We start from the raw sequence: 20,118 nt of genomic DNA on the forward strand, positions 1-20,118 counted from the left end.
TTACACTGACAGTTGTGTGGTTGTTTCTTAAGCAGATATCTAGGCAGGGAGGGAGGGAGGGAGGGAGGGTGGTTACTGCCTTTCACTACACTGGCCTGGCTGCTGCCCCCAGTTAACATGTTTTACCGCAGCACACACAGAACTAACTAGTGTATATAACCAAAACAGAGAGCGATGTTCACCGGAACAGGACGGAACATTTGAACAGGACGTGTTCATTGTGTAGAGTGGGGTATTGATGAGGAATCTTCCAGATCATGTAAAATTCATACCACAAGAGAAAAACCATGCTGACCATTACCATATTAATTGTCATAAAAACAGAATGGAGCATTACGAGAGTTGTAGTGGAGGAAAAAGTTCCCAAACCAGGCTAGATAAGAGAAAACCTAAAGTAGGTTTGGAACAATTACAGTATTTCACAGAAGTGAGTACCTCACATTTTTGTAAATATTTGATTATATCTTTTCATGTGACAACACTGAAGAAATGACACTTTGCTACAATGTAAAGTAGTGAGTGTACAGCTTGTATAACAGTGTACATTTGCTGTCCCCTCAAAATTACACAACACACAGGCATTAATGTCTAAACCGCTGGCAACAAAAGTGAGTACACCCTTAAGTGAAAATTAGCCCAATTAGCCATTTTCCCTCCCAAGTGCATGTGACTCGTTAGTGTTACAAGGTCTCAGGTGTGAATGGGGAGCAGGTGTGTTAAAACTTTACCACATTGTAGCAAAGCGTCATTTCTTCAGTGTTGTCACATGAAAAGATATAATCAAATATTAGCAAAAATTTGAGGGGTGTACTCACTTTTGTGACATACTGTATATTTCCATACACTAAACACTGAAGGGGAGACTTCAGAGGAATCTATGTAGCCATTAGCTTAATACCGAAAATCTCTCAACCCCCAAAACAATACTAACATGGCAAAATCTGGGCTGCATTAGACAAAAAACATCTGTTAGTCCCGCGGGCTGTTTTAAAAAGACAGAATACATAATTAAATGTAGCCAGATCAATTCAACACTATGGCACACAGGCTTGTGAGATGTTACTAACGCTGCAAAGGGAGAGATAAGCAGAGTCAGTGTCACCATGCTAGCATCTAATGTACAGTGTGCAGAAAGGACGATCGCTGGGAGTTAAGGAGGTCCTAAACGGCAGGCCTAACCCTGTTCATCACCAGCTTCAGCTGCCAGTAGGTCCGGATTCAAAGCCTCTCCATTACACCGCGACGACGGTTCGACCTCACCTGGGCCCTGGGCTTCCCCTGGGGCTTTGGCCGGGCCAGCCTCCCCAGGGGAGGGGGCCAGGGGTGGACCTGTGACCTCAGCTGGCACCTGGGGAGTGGAATGGCATGCCTCCGCTTCCGTCCCGGCAGGGGGCTCAGAGGCACCAGCAGCCTCCCCCCCAGGGGCTGTGGTAGAGGGCTCACTGGGAGTCTGGGCATCTGCTAGGGCTGGTTCCCCAGCAGCTTGGTTGGTTACCGCTGAGTCAGCACTCTGCTCCGGAGCTCTCAGTCGCTTCATGAGGGTAGTGACCCGCACTGCTTTCTGTAGGAGGAACGTGCTTACCATAATGGGCCTAAAGGTGCTAATAGCTTTTAACAGATATGAATAGAGACACATACAAACCTTTACTGATCGTTTACACAATTTCAAAACCTCAAGACCTGTAAATGTTCTAAAACATTTATTCAATATTTTTAAGTTTCCTTGAATATCTACTTGTGCAACAGCTAAAACAATGCTTACCTTCCACTTAGCTTTGGCAAAGTTTTTCTCTATCTGTGCACACACATTTTCCTTTATGTTCTTATTCGAGGCTGCATTTCCTGAAATCCTGAGGAGATAGAGAAGGAAAAAGAAACATCACTAAAACAAGGTATATAATGTCTCCTCTACATTCACATTTAGGTCATTTAGTAGACTCTCTTCACGAGACCCAGTTACTGTAGTGAGTGCATACATCTTCATAATGGTCCCCAGTGGGAAACAAACCGACAACCTGGGCATTGCAAGTGCCTTGTGCCTACCAAGTGAACTACAGATGACCATGCACAGCCCAGCTGACAGGAGAGTAAAATGAATGAAACAGTATTTCTAACAACCTTCACATACCTTCAAAGTACACTGGTCTTCCCGTACATTACATATACATGTTAGACACTGGCTGGGGTTAATGCGTGTTTGGTTACATACCATTCATGGTTAATGGCCTCCTGAGCAGTCAGCCTTTGTTCCTGGTCCACCTCCATCATTCGAGACACTAGGCTCTTTGCTGCAACACAACAAAAGTCTCATCTCAACAAACAGCAATTTCAAAGTGGTATCAGTCACGTCATAATGCCCCCTGTGAGCATGAGTGGTGCTTAATTAAAAATGCAGGATAAGCTTTTGACTTGAAAAGAATTTGCCTTTTGAATTGTTGTTTACCCAGTTACATCTTCCTCCTGTGTAATTACTTGATCTTAAAAGTCGTACCGGACTCTGAGATGTCATCCCAGTACGGAGAGTCAAATTCATAGTCCCCAGCCAGGATTTTCCTGAACAGGTTCTTGTCATGGTTTTCATAGTCATCATCTTCGGTTTCATCGTAGAAAGGAGGATTACCTGAAAGTCTGAGGGTCACAAGTCAAAAGCTTCTCTTTAGTAATTTATGCTGTAATACCATTTCTACCAATGTGACATTCATTTATTTATAATATCGTACAAATAGCACACTTAGCGCTTGAGCATAGCATGCGTAGTATAGCGAAAACTATTCTTTGTGTTCGATACCATAACTATACCTTTTGGCTGCCTGTTTACTCAAAATCCCTCATCCTCTGAACAGACCCACAACCCAGCCCTCTTGCAGTAGGACAGGACATATGGCTCTGACTGTAGATAAGGAAACTACTCACAGTATGTACATGATCACACCCAGGGCCCAACAGTCCACAGGCCTGCCGTACCGCTGTCTCCCAACTACCTCCGGTGCTGCAGGGACCCAAACACAGTTAAGAGTGTTCTGAACAGGTCAGTGACACAGCAATACAATTTCCCCCATACAATACCCTTGAAAAAAAAGTTTTCTAAGTTTACTATCCAAAATACACTTGAAGAGAATCAAGTGAGCATCAGGTGTTGTGCTATCTCATCCAGGAAGTCTGAACTAATCCCTACCCCGCTCATTCCCCATCCAATCACATTTCTGTTGTCCCATGCTTTGCCTAATACAACAGTGTTAGGTAAAGCATAACACCCCTTTTCCTAATACTGTTATTATTAGGCACGCTCAGAGCTTGTGAGCTTCTGAGCCCTTTTCCAACAATGCTGAGATCAAAGGTATAGAACAAAACAAAAGTGAAAAACAACACTGAAACTGCTTTTTACAGGGAGTAATCTTACCCAGGTACTCTGGGGTTCCACAGGGATCTTTGATTAGCCCAGTCTCCAGCTTGGCCAAGTGAAAGTCACTGATCACTATTTTGGAGTGCTTTAGGCGGTTAAAGTAAACCAAATTCTCCAGCTGAGAAAAAAAAGCAAAGGTTTTGCCAAAGTAATCTCATTAAAAATGGCAGTGACAGGGTAATTTTTCAAGCAGTCAAACTCTTAAATTAGTTTCAAACAAGTGTTTTAGAAATGCCAGCAACATTTTTAAGTTGAAAGCAAGATAAATGTGGTGTCAATCAGATCCATTTTTATATACATTAACATACATGCATTTGCATAAAAAAACATAAAAATATACTGTAGCCATTCACACTATGAGCTACGTTACCATTCCCAGACATTGGTTAACCTTATTGCCATGACGCTCGCGTATCCCTCCCACACCAGCTTCACTCAAACGTCATTCGCTTTTATATGTTATATAGAAAGCACATACATTTCAACACAATTCAACAGGTCAATAGAGATGTCCTGCTGACCATTAGAGGGGCCAGAGTGCCTTACCTTCAGGTTCCTATGGACAATATGCAGAGAATGAAGATAGGCCACGGCCTCCAACACCTGGCGGATCACGTTACTGGTGTCACGCTCTGAATAATAGCCCTGATCCAGGATCCAATCAAAAACCTCCCTGCCTGTAGCCCTGCATGAAAAACAATAGCATGAAACATGGTGCTAATATACTGCAAAGGCTTTGAGGCTTACAACGTCTCTGGATCTAATACTGGGACAAAAGCTTGGCTGTCTAGTTTAATCAATAATGCATTATTTGAAGTTTCCTACACACACGTTGGATATGCAGAAAGGTTTAATAAAATTAAATTAAATCAATTACCATAGCAATGACAACCTCACCAAGGGTGAAGATGAACAGAATCATGTAACAATTTCAGACACTTCAACATTGCTTTCAACTACGGATTCTGGTGACCATAATTAAAGACCCACAAATCAAAGCAATCATGAAGTAGAAGATGATCATATGTATATACGGTGCTTTGGTCTTGTTTTTGGTTTAATTTGTCCTGATGAAAGGTACATTTCCTCCAAAGCTTATTAAACGGAACTGAAACAGATTATATTGCAGTATTTCACTGTATTTTGCACAATCCATATTTCCTTACCTTTTAACAAGAAACTCAATCCCTGATGAGAAGCAACACCCACAGCATGATGCTGCCACCACAATACTTCACTATAGGGATGGTGTGTCTTGGGGCATGAGCAATGTTATGTTAGCACCACAAATAGTGCTTTTAGTTTGGGGCAAAAATATTGATTTAATCTGACTACAAAAGCTTTTTCCCATCGGAAAGTAGCTCATGCTTTCAGATGGTACTCTTTGAGTAACTGCTTCTATCTTGCCACCCTCCAATTCAGGCTAGTTTAATGCAGAGCTCTTGGTATGATTGATCATTGCACCATTACTCTACTCCCAACCATTGAACTATGTAACTCCTTCAAAGTGGTTGTTGGCCTCCCTGCCGCTTCTCTCATAAGTCTCCTTGTTTGAGCACTGAGTTTTGAGGAAGAGCCTTTACTTAGCAGTGCCTGAGTGGTTTGATACTACTTCCATTTCATGATTATTATTATTTCTTGATGAATGAACACTTGGATATTTTTGTCCCCTTTTCCTAATCTATGCAACTGTAATACCCCTACCTCTGAAATACTCTTTGGTCTTCCTTTTCCTTTTGATTCACAGCCTGACCAATATTCACATTGGGGATTTCATCCAGCAAATGTGATAGCAACTTGAATGATTCAACGGTAGAGGCCAATGTTAAGGTACTTGTTTCCTCATTAGGGCAGTTTCTTTCATCTGAGTAAACTGGGAGCTTCCATAGCAGAGGAAGTAATATATTTAACTTTTTTGCTGGACCACGTAAGTGGAGCCGGCCAAGAAGAGCGAATGTCTCTTACTGAGTGACTGACTGACAGACCCTCGTTAAATAGCGTAGTGGTTAGAGAAGCGGACCTGTGAACTATAGATCCCGAGTTCGTATCTCCTCGCAGGCGACGCGAAGTACGCATTATGAATTATTCCATATAGACAAACACTTCGCTGGCTAAAACCTTCAGTAGTTACGTTATAGTAAGTCTTAACTGAAACTGTATACGGTTATATTGCGACTGTTTCTGGCATGGAAAAGTTAATCTTCAGTCTCGCTAGCAATGGCTCAATTCTTATAATTATTCCTAGGAAGTTAGTAGATTACTAGAAAGCCTATTACTGGCTAATAAGCTGTTAAAACGGCCCGTGACAAAAGCCATACAGTTCATAGACACTATGGTGGAGGTTAACTTAGTCAGTTTAACACAATCTTCAATGGAGTCTAGCGACTGCTGAAACTAGTAGTTCCGTGGCGTAGTTGTTAAAGACATTGCCTCATGTGGAAGACCTAAGTTCGAATCCATTGAGAGCAACAAGATGTATTAATTATTTCTGGTAGATTCCATGATTCTCTCATCTTTTCACAAAAAGTTAGTTATCATCTCCTTTATTGATAGTTATTGTATCAATGTCATTCACAAATGAAAGAAAAAAGTATGTTGTTTTGCCATGAAATGAAATAGCTTTGGCAGACTCGCTAGCAATTACTCAATTCTTATGACTATTCCAGTTATTAGATACCGGTAAAGCTTATTACTGGCTAATACGCTGTGAATGTACAGCTCCGTGGTGTAGTGGTTAACCACACAGCCTTTCATGTGGGTGATCCGGGTTTGAATCTCGAGAGGGCAACACTTTCTATTGTGGGCCGGCTGAACTAGGCTTGCCTGGTTTCTTGTTTTTATAAACATTTCACAGCATAAACCCACTATTGCCATACCATAATTGATGTTCATTTTCAGTGTTGAGCATACACCATTTGTAAATCAGCAATATTAGAGAATTGGTCAGTTATTTTTATATTTTTGCAAAGCCCTGTACATGCATTACCAATCAGAAGTTTGGACACACTTACCCTGTAAGTGTATGTAATGTGTATTTTTGATAGTAATGCATTAAATCCAGAAGAACACAGAATGATAAGAATATAGCGCAGACAGAACCGAATTCTACCTAAAAATCGAATTATTACTGCATGAGAGCTCAGAGCTGATATCTACAGAGCCTTAGCATTTTACAGTTCATTTTCCATGAGTGCATTATCAACAAATAAACCCCTGTTGCCAAAAACAGTAGTACAATTTCAACCAATCAGCAAATGTAACTCACAGTTCAAGAAATAAGAAGTACTCTTTTCTGGTCTCATAGACATCCACCAACTGGAGAATATTGGGGTGCTTCACCCTGGAGAAAGCAGGCCACATGGAGAGAGAGGTGAGTCAGGGGTGAAATGAATGGGGGAGACATATGGAACGGTATAAAGGTATAGGTAAATTAACACATGTATAAAACGCTCCATAAGTCAGCCTTGCTGCATTTCATTAAAAAAGTACATTGAGATCTTCATCCTTAAATATATTTTGCGACAATCTGGAGTTAATAAGGATTTTTTATAATGTACTTCATGTATCAGTAGAATTTATGTTGATGATTGCATTTATGTGCAAGGATGAGAACGTGGTGCAGCTCAAAGCATTCCACTTTAAAATATGTAATCCTTTGGCTATATGCAGTGTGTGTTTTACTGGCTCTCAATGGTTATTCAGAGAAAAAAACTGATAAAACAGACTGATATCTCTTCTAGACCCTAAGAGTAATAGATAAATTGATCCTGCTCCAGGCACTGCAGACATTGTTTGAAATAGCAAGCCCACGGAAGGTTACAGTTTTGTGTCTAGGGAGATACTCCATGGTATTCGATAAGCCTTTAAGAAATTACACTTTCATCTCAGGTATGTTTTTATGTTAGATAGAATCTGTATTCTTTTGAGTTTTTAGTCTATTCCCTCCTACCCATAACAAATAGTTTGATGAGGTTGAGGTTATTATCATTTAGGTTTTGGTGGAGAACAACAAGGCAATGAAAGGGAGGCTTCCACAGACTGATCAGTAAGAATCCTGATGGGAGAAAAAAACTGTTGGTAATAAACAACGCAGGAGGAAATATTGCTACCCAGTGAGATCATTTAGCGGAATTACATTTGCTTTACTTCCATAAAAATGCAGCAGACAATTTATTTTCTCTGCTCTTTGCTCTAATGAATGTCCACTGTGTGCATTCAGTCTTTAAGACCATACAGAGAGAGGCTGCAAAATAACGTATTCCTCATAGAGATGACACATTTGCATGGCCTACTAGAATAATACACCATCTGTTATGGGAACAAACTCATTTACAGAAAACAACTTTGTGAATGCAGACACGAAGCAGAGATTAAAATTGATGACAGAAACTCACATCTTTAAAATTAGGATTTCGTTTTTTGCAGCTTTCCGAACTTTCCTCCCATCCTTTTTCAGGAACTTTTTACAAGTGAACATTTTCAGTGTGTTTTTGTCCTTGGCCCTGAAGATCTCACAGAACTCTTCCCTGAAAAGGAAATTTACAAAACCACACATTTATAAAGATCCAATTTAAACGGGTTCCTTAACAGGTTTCTGAAAAGCACTTAATTACAACGCTGTCGTTAAGGCCATGGGAAATCTGCCAGTAGGTTAACTTGAATCAAACATTAGACCCAGGAGGCTGATCAGAGGTTTCTCGCGTTTACTATCTGTTGGGCTACTAGCAACATACTTACGATTTGACGATCTGTCCCAGGTCATATTTATCGGTCACCTCAGAGGGATTGTTGTAATCCTTCTTTTCCCCGAGTGTCAAACAGCCAAATGGCATGGCCACTCCTGCCCTGAGGGAGAATAAGACTTGGCATCATGTAATGTAGCACACTATTTACCAGAACCCCCCCCCCCCCCCCACACACACACACACATACACACACACATAAACTATATATTACTATAAATATTATATTACTTACCAAACTACATCTTTCAATCAGGTTCTGATAAACAGCCGAAGCCGCCAGACAGTAACAATGCTGAGACAATATTGTTTTACGTCACTACTCGAACGAGCCTTTTATATTTTCCATTTAGAAACAACACATTGCGGAGCTGTCGACCATGATGTGAAGAGCTGCTAAGGGACTAACCTTCCAATCTCATTTACAACAGATGTGTTTTCTGGGGGGATGGGTGAACTGAGGCTCCTGAGGGCAGTCTTAACTAAGGGTTCTTGTAAGGGGAGTCTTAACTAAGGGTTCTTGTAAGGGGAGTCTTAATCAAGGGTTCTTGTAAGGGGAGTCTTAATCAAGGGTTCTTGTAAGGGTAGTCTTAATCAAGGGTTCTTGTGAGGGCAGTCTTAGCCAAGTGTTCTTGTGAGGGCAGTCTTAACCAAGGGTTCTTTTGAGGGCAGTCTTAACTAAGGGTTCTTGTGAGGGCAGTCTTAATCAAGGGTTCTTGTGAGGGCAGTCTTAGCCAAGGGTTCTTGTGAGGGCAGTCTTAGCCAAGGGTTCTTGTGAGGGCAGTCTTAGCCAAGGGTTCTTGTGAGGGCAGTCTTAGTGAGGGCAGTCTTAACCAAGGGTTCTTTTGAGGGCAGTCTTAACCAAGGGTTCTTGTGAGGGTAGTCTTAAGCAAGGGTTCTTGTGAGGGCAGTCTTAACCAAGGGTTCTTGTGAGGGCAGTCTTAAGCAAGGGTTCTTGTGAGGGCAGTCTTAAGCAAGGGTTCTTGTGAGGGTAGTCTTAAGCAAGGGTTCTTGTAAGGGGAGTCTTAACCAAGGGATCTTTTGAGGGCAGTATTAACTAAGGGTTCTTGTGAGGATAGTCTTAACCAAGGGTTCTTGTGAGGGCAGTCTTAACCAAGGGTTCTTGTGAGGGCAGTCTTAACCAAGGGTTCTTGTGAAGGCAGTCTTAACCAAGGGTTCTTGTGAAGGCAGTCTTAATCAAGGGTTCTTGTGAGGGCAGTCTTAGCCAAGGGTTCTTGTGAGGGCAGTCTTAGCCAAGGGTTCTTGTGAGGGCAGTCTTAGTGAGGGCAGTCTTAACCAAGGGTTCTTTTGAGGGCAGTCTTAACCAAGGGTTCTTGTGAGGGTAGTCTTAAGCAAGGGTTCTTGTGAGGGCAGTCTTAACCAAGGGTTCTTGTGAGGGCAGTCTTAAGCAAGGGTTCTTGTGAGGGCAGTCTTAAGCAAGGGTTCTTGTGAGGGTAGTCTTAAGCAAGGGTTCTTGTAAGGGGAGTCTTAACCAAGGGATCTTTTGAGGGCAGTATTAACTAAGGGTTCTTGTGAGGATAGTCTTAACCAAGGGTTCTTGTGAGGGCAGTCTTAAGCAAGGGTTCTTGTGAGGGCAGTCTTAAGCAAGGGTTCTTGTGAGGGTAGTCTTAAGCAAGGGTTCTTGTAAGGGGAGTCTTAACCAAGGGTTCTTGTAAGGGGAGTCTTAATCAAGGGTTCTTGTAAGGGTAGTCTTAATCAAGGGTTCTTGTGAGGGCAGTCTTAGCCAAGTGTTCTTGTGAGGGCAGTCTTAACCAAGGGTTCTTTTGAGGGCAGTCTTAACTAAGGGTTCTTGTGAGGGCAGTCTTAATCAAGGGTTCTTGTGAGGGCAGTCTTAGCCAAGGGTTCTTGTGAGGGCAGTCTTAGTGAGGGCAGTCTTAACCAAGGGTTCTTTTGAGGGCAGTCTTAACCAAGGGTTCTTGTGAGGGTAGTCTTAAGCAAGGGTTCTTGTGAGGGCAGTCTTAACCAAGGGTTCTTGTGAGGGCAGTCTTAAGCAAGGGTTCTTGTGAGGGCAGTCTTAAGCAAGGGTTCTTGTGAGGGTAGTCTTAAGCAAGGGTTCTTGTAAGGGGAGTCTTAACCAAGGGATCTTTTGAGGGCAGTATTAACTAAGGGTTCTTGTGAGGATAGTCTTAACCAAGGGTTCTTGTGAGGGCAGTCTTAACCAAGGGTTCTTGTGAGGGCAGTCTTAACCAAGGGTTCTTGTGAAGGCAGTCTTAACCAAGGGTTCTTGTGAAGGCAGTCTTAAGTCTAGAACTGCTAGGCCTTTTTTACCCCCTATAATCGGCAGAGCCGAACACCGTTTGGCATCATTAGCATACGAATCATCCAGCCAGAGCATCAGTTCATCTACTGGGTCGTTATCAAACTATATGGAATATTCTAAAAAGAATTATGAAATACAGAATATGTTTGTTTGAAATGTTTAATGAATTTGAAAAATACAAGAACGTGTTTGTATGGAAGGTCTCATCATACTAAAAAAATTAAATAAAAAAAAAGAATACATAGAAAAAGAAGAGGTCCGAAATGAATAGGCGGTGATTTGCAGTAGTGGGGCTATCGGGTTGATTTCAACGCCAAAGCATAGCTCTAGTCTTCTAGATTACTGGCATATAAGATCTTTCTATAGGTGACATTAAGAAGTTAGTCTTAAGTGAGGGGAGTCTTAAGCAAGGATTCTTGTGAGGGGAATCTTAAGCAAGGGATCTTGTGATAGGCCTGAAGCTGGGTTCCTGGTGCTAAAGGAGGCTGACCAGTAGAAAACAACCACTATTGTAATGTTGCTCTCTCAGTACGGCCGCCAGAAAGTAAAGCATTTCCAATAAGGGAAGAGGAGCTGGCGATTATGGGCAGAGGACCCAAAGACACTTGAAAATGAAAAAACATGATGAGCTCCACATCCCGCTGATGGACCTAATTGCAGGGCAAATGATCTCTCTGATAGCACTGAATGAAACCATCCAAGTTTATTGCAGAGGATTGGGACTTTCTGGACAGCTTGTTGGGAATGTTTCCACCTTTTAAAGAGAGGGCCATAGAGAGAACAGACAGGGAGGAGAATGCATTGTTATGAAAGTTTGCGATGATGGGATGTTCATTCTTCAAACAGTCATGCTGCAGTAAGTCATGAAGAGAAATGAGTGTGTGGACACATTTTGTCCCAGATTCACTACAGCAATGTTTCAACTACCATGGCTCCATGCTGTGAACAATCATTAAGACAGAATCTGTCTCTAAAGGTGAATAAGTTAATGGCTATAGTTGGCTCCCAGTCTGGGCAAAGCATTACATTGTGTTCAGTGCTAGAGAACCCAACAGATATCATCTTAACCACTGTACGTATTTGAAGAGGGAAATCTGAACATAATTACCTTCCCATTCTCTACCTGATCTGTCTGATATGGTTGTATGGGAGTGAATGTCTCTACGCAGTAGCTGACTGTCAGCTATTAATTAATCCATTATCATCTGTGAGAACAACTTGGACAGAGGAAACAGATTGTGAGCGATAAGAAGATAAAGTGAACAGAATCATAATCGGCTTTTCTCACCCGATAAGTACATTTACACATACTTCCCCAGAATGTGTACTTCTAATAGGGAGAAAGGGAAGGAGAACAGAGCAGGAGAAAGTGACAGAGAAAACCAAGGGAGAGGGAATGGGGAGAGAGAGCAGTCAGATGTGAGCAATCTGTTGAACAGTGCCCTGCAAATTGACTGGGAAGTAAATCTGTGTCAGAGACATCCGAAATGCAGCGAGGGAACACTACTCTGTGTAAGCTATGTTTTCATGTGAGGAGAGAGTGCTCTGTGTGGTAAAAATAAGTTTAGTAAAAGAAAGGATTTGGCAGCATCATTTAGGGCTTAAAATAAAGCACACAGTTTGAATGACTCTACCTTGTGGATATAATCACATTCAACTGGTAATGAGTATATTATGTCTCACAAAAAAAAAAACATGTTTCATTACAAAGTTAGTCTACATAAAATGAATAAGATATTACAATGAGGCTAAAGTGTCAGACTAAACCGTGATCTGTGCTCTGAGAAAAGTGCCTTCTGACACACAGTATCTTTCAGCTGAAATTTACATTAACCAGCTCAGTTAATGTTATAATATCAAAATATTTTAGTATTATCTCTTCTATCTTTTCCCACATCTACAGTGTCATAATTACAGCCATTAATCACAGTATGCACAAATAGGTCCAACTAAAACCTTTCCATTGTACATTTATGAGCCAAAATTCTTAGATTTTATAAAACAATTTCCACAACAATGAAAAATGAAGAAGTTCTTTAACACTAGGTTTGCAGCTACAGTTCTAGTTCATTATGGATGCACAGCTCTAATAAAAGGTAGCAGTACTTTTAAAAAGACATTTGTGAATAGAATAGGCATTTTTATGTCACAATATGGCAGCTCCCCACTCCCCAAAACAAAATTAAATACTCTGAGAAATAAACCTGTTTAGTCATGAGAACAGCCGATCAAGCAGATAATCAGCAAATGGTGTGGGCCTCAAAAAGCAGATTGATGAGTCACTAGTACTCAATCTAGCCTTTTATTAGGATCAGCTCTGTGCACTGCTTTCACTCTCAAAATAACCACTCTTCAAAACACTTCGGTGAGTAACAGACATATTTTGACTTTATTTCCAAAACTTGATGTGTAGTGTTTGCTGCCCACCTTGACTGTCCTGAATAAGCTTTGAGCCAGGAGGACGAGAGGTTTTGGGCTCCATCGATGGGCTGCCGATCAGATCTTGGCATACTCTTCCAATTCATACGAGATTGCGGCAAACCCAGAGATACAATTTAACGCTGCTGCCCAAAACTGAAAGCACATACATGTTGGTTGATGGCTTTCACAGGCTCGAGGAGTGTGTGAGTGGTTTCAGTCAGAGGGCTCGTTTGGTGGGATTTATGGAATATCCGGACTGGAGCCTGGTAGATTGGAGTCTATAGGTAGCTAGGACACGTTTTTCCTGAAGTGTGAGTATTACGTTTATTTGTATAACAATATTTAAATGCATCACCAATGGGTAATACAACGCCGACTTGCACATTGTGCTAACATTAGTGGTTATAAAAGGAAAGCTGTATGCATGTCTTTGTCCTTAGAATGTGTGTAAGTACAGAGTGATAGCACACCAACATCATGGTCCACCTACATCTTTAGTTTGTTAGAAGTTTATGTATTTTTTATTTGGCAAGTATATGTCGCCACTTGTCAACCTTTCATCACACATCCAATCAGAGATAGAATTCTATCTACTGCACAACACTCACTGCACTTCTGGCTCACACAGGTTATTTGAGAAGGGTTTCCAAATGCTTTAAGTTTAAAACCAACTGGAATATTGGATCTTTTTATCAAGAGTAACCCTTAATGTAATGTGTTTGTATTTCTCTTTGTTTCCCTCCTACTGTAGTTTGTGTCATTGTCCCCTCACAATGTCCTTCAATGTCCCTCACACCAAATCTCAAGGAAATAGGTGAACACTTCAGTTCCTTTGCAGTATTTTTAGAATGACATTCCCTAATATTCAAAGTGTTTAACTTACTAAATGCATGAACTATACTGTAGTGATCTCTACGGACTTCTACACTACCTGAATCTCATTGTTATTACCATTGATTTGATACTGTTACTTAATTGCACAAAAAAGATCAATCAATCATGTGACATTACCCTGCTTCTATGTCCAGTTTTTTTCAGCAACGTGTTTTAAAGACCATCCTCTTTGCCACCACTACCAAATGATGGCCCGTCATTGAACTTCTAAATTAATCTGTCTCCAAGTCATCAGGAACTAAGGATTATTTTTCAGAGAGGAGACCATAACATAAAAAATACTGTATAGTTATTAATATTGTTTTTATTAATATATATTTTTGTTATGAACCATGTCTTTGTTTGACATCATGTTGTCAGTATGATTGCACAAAATACTCTGTATTTATTAAATCCCCATGAATTAGTAATTACATACTGGAGCATCCTTGTTACAATAAATATTATGGTATATGTTTTATTGTCACAAGATTCGCTGTTGTCTTAAGAAATAATGTTTCCTAAAGAAATGTATCCAAAAATATAAACTTCACTTTGATCCTCCATTCACAACTGTCAATAAGCAATTACAGTTGTGCTCAAAAGTTTGCATACCCTTGGAGACTTGGTAATATACAGCCCCGGGAAAAATTAAGAGACAACTGCACCTTTTTCTTTCCTTTCCTTTTTCTTTTCCAAAAAAGTTGAAAAGGAAAGTTTTGAGTGAGGAACAGAAGCATTCAATTTGCAGTGGTCTCTTAATTGTAACCCTTCTGTCCCTCACTCAAAATCTTACTTTTTTGGAAAGGAAAGAAAAAGGTGCAGTGGGTTTTAAAGAAAACATGAGTGAGCAGGCAAAACAATTATTTTATTTCTTATGGGATTCATATTCAACTGTAGGTTATAACAGAATGGCATAATCATAAAACAAAACATGGCAATAAAGAAAAAAATGAAATGACCCCCGTTCAAAAGGCTACATAGCCGTAGTTCTTAATATTGTGTATTGCCCCCTTTAGCATCAATGATAGTGTGCAGTCTTTTGTAATAGTTTTCTATGAGGCCCCGAATTCTTGCAGGCGGTATAGCTGCCCATTCGTCTTGGCAAAATGCCTCCAGGTCATGAAAGGTCTTGCATGAACCACACGTTTGAGATCTCCCCAGTGTGGCTTGATGATATTAAGGTCAGAAGACTGTGATGGCCACTCAAGAACCTTCACCTTTTTTGACACTAATTGCAATTTAAAAAGCCACAGGTGTAGGAAATTGCAATTTTAACCTGTGTGTGTCACCTTGTTTGTCTGTAACAAGGCCAAACATTCAAGGGTATGTCAACTTTTGATCAGGGCCATTTGGGTGATTTCTGTTATTATTATTATTTAAAAAGAGTCAAAGCACCAATTTGTTCGTTTATGCATCATTTTCAAAGTCCTCTGCTACAGTGAACATGAATGTAATGGAAATAAGAGTAAAGAACAGTTGCATCAATTATATTAAGTATTATAACATCAGATCATAGCAAGATGTTTGGTCTTTCAAAATAAACTATTTGGTGTATTTAGAAGAAGTAAGAACCCACCCTCCAGGAAGGATGATGTAGCCTAGTTTTGTCTGTTGCTGCTCCCCTCCCACATTAAGTCCCGTTCCACCATTGATAATTTTAAATCAAATTTATAGACACACCTTTTTTCTCCTGCTTATAGTTCAGTCTGACATTGTCTCTTGGGTTTTGTCAAGTCCACTCTTAACTGATTTTTAACAAGTGTTTTCCATTTTATTCTTGCCCTCTATGTATTATATGTAATATTGTATTATAGTATGTATTGTTGCCTTTTATGCATTATTCCTTTAATCATGCATACAGACCAGGTGGCACAGGGGCATTGCCTCCCAACTAGAATTATTTGCCCCCCCAAAAATACTTCATTAATACTTCATTAATTACTGTTGGGAATGTAGGCTAGCTCTCTTGCCTTCATCTGCAAATGCGATCCAATATTTGATTTAAATGATGTGATCACTAAGCTACAGAGAATGTGTAACTACTGCAGTTACTAAAGCTTTCAAATTTGATTGACAGCTGTGTATTTTGCTAGTTTATAGCCTCAGCGAGCCATGCATGCGAAGGTAATTTGCTTTCCGTCCGTCGTGCTCTAGCTACTATTCTATGTTGATAAATAGGACAAATGTGCAATTAAAACCCCGTCCAAAACGTTTGTTCTAGCGCCTGCACGTACTGTACCTGTTTTGAGGGCAGATAATCTATCTGCCTCGAATGTAAAGCACTTCGGGTCAACTCCTGTTGTTTTTAAATGTGCTATGTATTTTTATAATTTTTTGTGTCAATCTAAGCTTAAATTAAGGTGTTCATGAAAATCGCGTCCCGTATTGATTCTGTAAGGGACAGTGCATTTTATTTTTCAATACGGGACGATACCGTATTATACGTGACGGGTGGCAACCCTAGGTTAGATACCTTCATTACTTTAGTTATGCTACAGTAATCTACTAGCTGGCTAGCTAGCCAACCAGATGTAGGCTGACATAACTAACTGTGCTTAAGTTAGTAGCCTGAAGTCGAAAACACGCTCGGCGTTGTATTACCCATTGGTGATGCAGTCAAATATTGCTATACAAATGAACGTTATATTCACATTTCAGGAAAACGTGTCCTAGTTACATATAGACTCCAATGTACCAGGCTCCAGTCCGGATATTCCATAAGTCCCACCAAGAGAGCCCTCTGACTGAAACCACGCACACGGGAGCTGGTCGACCGAAGGAAAATGTTTCTGAAAAGTGTAAATATAAAATTCAGATCCGTAAATGTAAGTCAACACTTTAAAATCCTATTTTTATTTGTGAGTTGTGATGAATATACGCACAGATTTTCTAGATATATTTACGAATATTGAGACACATCGAACTCCATACTCACAATGCATTTCACATCTGTCAAACCTTTTAAGCTTCAAATTAGTCAATATTGCCAAGTGCTCCAAGCTGATGCAAGGCGTGTCTCACCCTCAGCCAATCAGCTCTCTAAGCACTATACAGAGTGCTGATGGAAGAATTTGAACCACGTGTTAAATTATTGATGTTTTGTGTTCACAATGAAATATTTGTTTAATCAGAACTAATCTTTATCTGACATAACAGGTTTATAGTTACTAATTCCATATATTGGTTTAGAGGAAAAGATAATAAATAAGTGAAACCCTTATTGTCTTAGTTAAATCGAGTAGGTAGAATCAGGTAGGTAAATAATTGGCCACTAAATGAACTAATCAAAGGAGGGATATTTACCAAAGAGTTTGGGTGGGAGTCTGATAAACAGAAAAAAGAACCATGGTCAGTTTGCTGTTACACATACAGGTGGATGCAAAACACCATGGAAAGAGGAAAGGAGATCTCAGAGGACATCAGGAAGAGGGTAGTGGCAGCACATTAGTTTTGGGGAAGACTAAACAACCACCTAAAACACAACAGTCCATTTCCATATGAAAAGCATTCAATGTGACAGCAACTTGGCATAGAAGTGGACACCCTTCCAAAATATCCAGAGCCACAAGAAAAATAATAAATGCCAAACCAAATATAATATCTGGAGATTTGCAGACCTTCCTTGCTGCAGCTCAGGTCAGTATGCATGCTTAACTAATAAGAAGAACACAATCAAAATGGCACTCAAGTAAAGGTTGCAAGGAAGAAGCCTCTGCTGTTAATAAAAACCCAACTGCGACAATCCAGGACTGCCACAAAACAAAAGAACCCTTCCAACATTCAAGATTGGTGGTAGGAATGTCAGCCCTGACTGATGGACAGCACATGATCAGGGAAACTAGGAATTCATTTGGTTGAAGTTAAAGGCATCCCTCCCCAAAAGAAATTTCTTAGTGCCTGATAAATGGATATAGGTGACGTTTACACCAAGTTATCGCTGCTAATTAAGGTGTCACAAGCAATTGAATGAGAGGGTATACATATCTTTGCACACATGAAATCTTTTTTTGTTAAATAAACAATTATTTTAAAAAAATGTCATAGTGTTAGTGTCTTATTTGGAATGTCTTTATTATGAATTTGGGTTTAAATAAGGTTTTTATTATGATTATTTAAATGTTTTATACTTTCAAGTAGCACTGTAGATAATTCACATACCTCACAAGTTCATCAATCCCATCACTCACACACACCCAACTCTTAAACGGCATACAAGGATTGTGACTCAGGAATGTACTGTTCTCAACAACCCCCTTCACACAAACCCCCATTATCACACCTCTGAAAGCAGAGGAGCTGTCTATGCCACATTCTGAATAGGTCCGAATTCTCATGCAGAGTTAACTTCACAGTTATGCTCTTGGTCAAGTCAAGATTTTGACTGAGATGGGTTTAAAAGGATGTAGAATATTTTATTGATTCTGTATAATGTAATAATTTATTTACAATGATCAATTCTCAAACCCGTCTTGCAGCCAACTCACTCCTTAATATTGATTGCTTGCATTTGTCTTTGTCATCTTTCTATATTCAGATAAAATATTTGAATAGTCATTATTCATGAATCTGCGTAATTCTATATAGGTCATGGGTATATACTATACATATTGAATATTACTACAATACAGTAAATGGTTACTCCATTCTAGGATTAATCTTATGGTATATCCTGATTCAAAACAAATTATTGTAATTATTTTTCTCAAAAGCTTAAGACGAACTAAGCAATTCAATCTTCAAAAGATGCATTCTGTGATTTTTTTGGTCATTGATTTTAAAAGCAACCACCGCTCACTAGGAACATGAATGCTTGTCTCGACTTATCATCAAGAATTCTGGTACAACGTTTTATGGACAGATGAGTCAGAAGTGTAACCTTTGGGGCAATAGGTGCCCTGTAATGTCTGGTGAAAACCAAACACTGCATTCCATATTAAGAACCTCACACCAATGGTCAAGCATTGTGGTGGAAGTCACGGAAGCAGTTCTGCACAGAGGAGAGGGTCAAAATTCCTCCACAGCACTGAGAGACTGATCAATAAATACAGAAAGCATTTTGGGTATGTTTTTTCATCTGGTTATGTGTTACCACACAACCATAAATGTTAAGACCAAATCAGACCAATTTTCTAATCTTCATTGACAGCTGGACTCTCCCAAGTTACTCTCTATTGATTTTCTAATAATTTGCACCTTTTTCTGGTGCTCCCGATTCTGATTTTAGCCATTGTATGTGATGGTAAGTACTAACTCTTCTCCATAAGGAAACTGCATTTCAGTTTATTTCAATTGCATAAATGATTTCACATTTATTTTTTGTATGAGATTTGTAAAATAGGGTTTATTTTGTCAATGAATGTATCCATGAGTCCAAAGTGTTATTTTGGGTGTACTTACTTTTGCACATGACAGTAGTTCAACATAATTTGACTTACAATCAATACATGTGAGAGATTCTCTTTTGGGTAGATGCCACTGACCTGACAAAAATTGTGCAGTTTATTTCAACCTGAAAATGACCATTTCAATTCCCCAATTAGTTAAGATAGCAAAAAGGAGATGGAGTAAAATACAAAATATACATAGGAAGAGTGAATAATTAAAAAGAGAGTATGCACAATAAAGAGATAATATAAATGAAAACCTGTCTGTTACTGTCCTCTTTTTATAATGTTTATCTTTTTTATATATAAAAGCACTGATGAATTCAGACGCTGTCGAGGTAAAATGTATGTCCATTAAAGTAACAGATCTAAGCAAACAAAGATGAATCGTAAAAATTGATGTGATTTTAGCTTTCTACTCAGTCAGTATAAAGTCATGCAACACAGGTTCACAGAGAGTGTTCTGTCTTTGATCTGTAACTGCAGAGGCAAAAAATGAGATCGCTCTCTGATGGCTGGGTTAGTTTGACTAGAGGTTTATTAGAGGAAAAAGTATATAGTACTTCATCTAAGATTCTCGAAAAAAAAATCTATTAACTTAAAGAACTCACGTTAAGCTGCTACCCTCTTATGTAATGGAATAATTAACTTAAGGACAAAAGCACAAGGCAGTTGCAGTATGAACAATGCAATGACATTTTGTAGCATCACATCAGTGACATGTTTTAATGTCACATTTGGATTGACAACCATCAGCATTATCACCCTGTACTCTTCTAGTAACCTTCCAATTGGGAGTAGCAACTGATTGCATGAGATGCAATACATGCCTATGCAGTGTGAGCCCTGCCCAGCCAGCAGTAGCCTTCCATATCACTAATGATTTTCTGAAGACACAGTAATACATGACGCCGGGAAGGAACATTTGATGATGATAAAGAATCAGGCTTGTAACCAGCAGTAAGCTTTTTCCACGGAGCCACTGTGATGAACACATTAGACATTCCACCT

The 20,118-nt window shown here is 39.7% G+C and overlaps 1 protein-coding gene across 2 annotated transcripts in view; it reads right to left on the reverse strand.

Annotated features, from left to right (window-relative positions):
- Positions 1-651: 651 nt before the first annotated feature.
- Positions 652-20,118, reverse strand: part of camkvb (CaM kinase-like vesicle-associated b) — a 59,511-nt gene continuing 40,044 nt past the window's right edge. Inside the window, exons 2-11 of one of the 2 annotated variants that reach the window (XM_034287120.1) lie at positions 8,141-8,243; positions 7,798-7,929; positions 6,669-6,743; positions 3,950-4,088; positions 3,401-3,521; positions 2,914-2,989; positions 2,492-2,628; positions 2,210-2,288; positions 1,763-1,850; positions 652-1,561 (exon numbers count right to left, since the gene is read on the reverse strand). In XM_034287120.1, the coding sequence (XP_034143011.1) occupies positions 1,175-1,561; positions 1,763-1,850; positions 2,210-2,288; positions 2,492-2,628; positions 2,914-2,989; positions 3,401-3,521; positions 3,950-4,088; positions 6,669-6,743; positions 7,798-7,929; positions 8,141-8,235 (1,329 nt within the window). In that variant the 5' untranslated portion in view covers positions 8,236-8,243 and the 3' untranslated portion in view covers positions 652-1,174. Of the gene's footprint in view, positions 1,562-1,762; positions 1,851-2,209; positions 2,289-2,491; positions 2,629-2,913; positions 2,990-3,400; positions 3,522-3,949; positions 4,089-6,668; positions 6,744-7,797; positions 7,930-8,140; positions 8,249-20,118 lie in introns of both variants that reach the window. The other variant, XM_013138304.3, reaches the window with a different exon arrangement.

This window comes from Esox lucius, chromosome 17 (assembly GCF_011004845.1).
Source record: "Esox lucius isolate fEsoLuc1 chromosome 17, fEsoLuc1.pri, whole genome shotgun sequence".
NCBI lineage: Eukaryota > Metazoa > Chordata > Actinopteri > Esociformes > Esocidae > Esox > Esox lucius.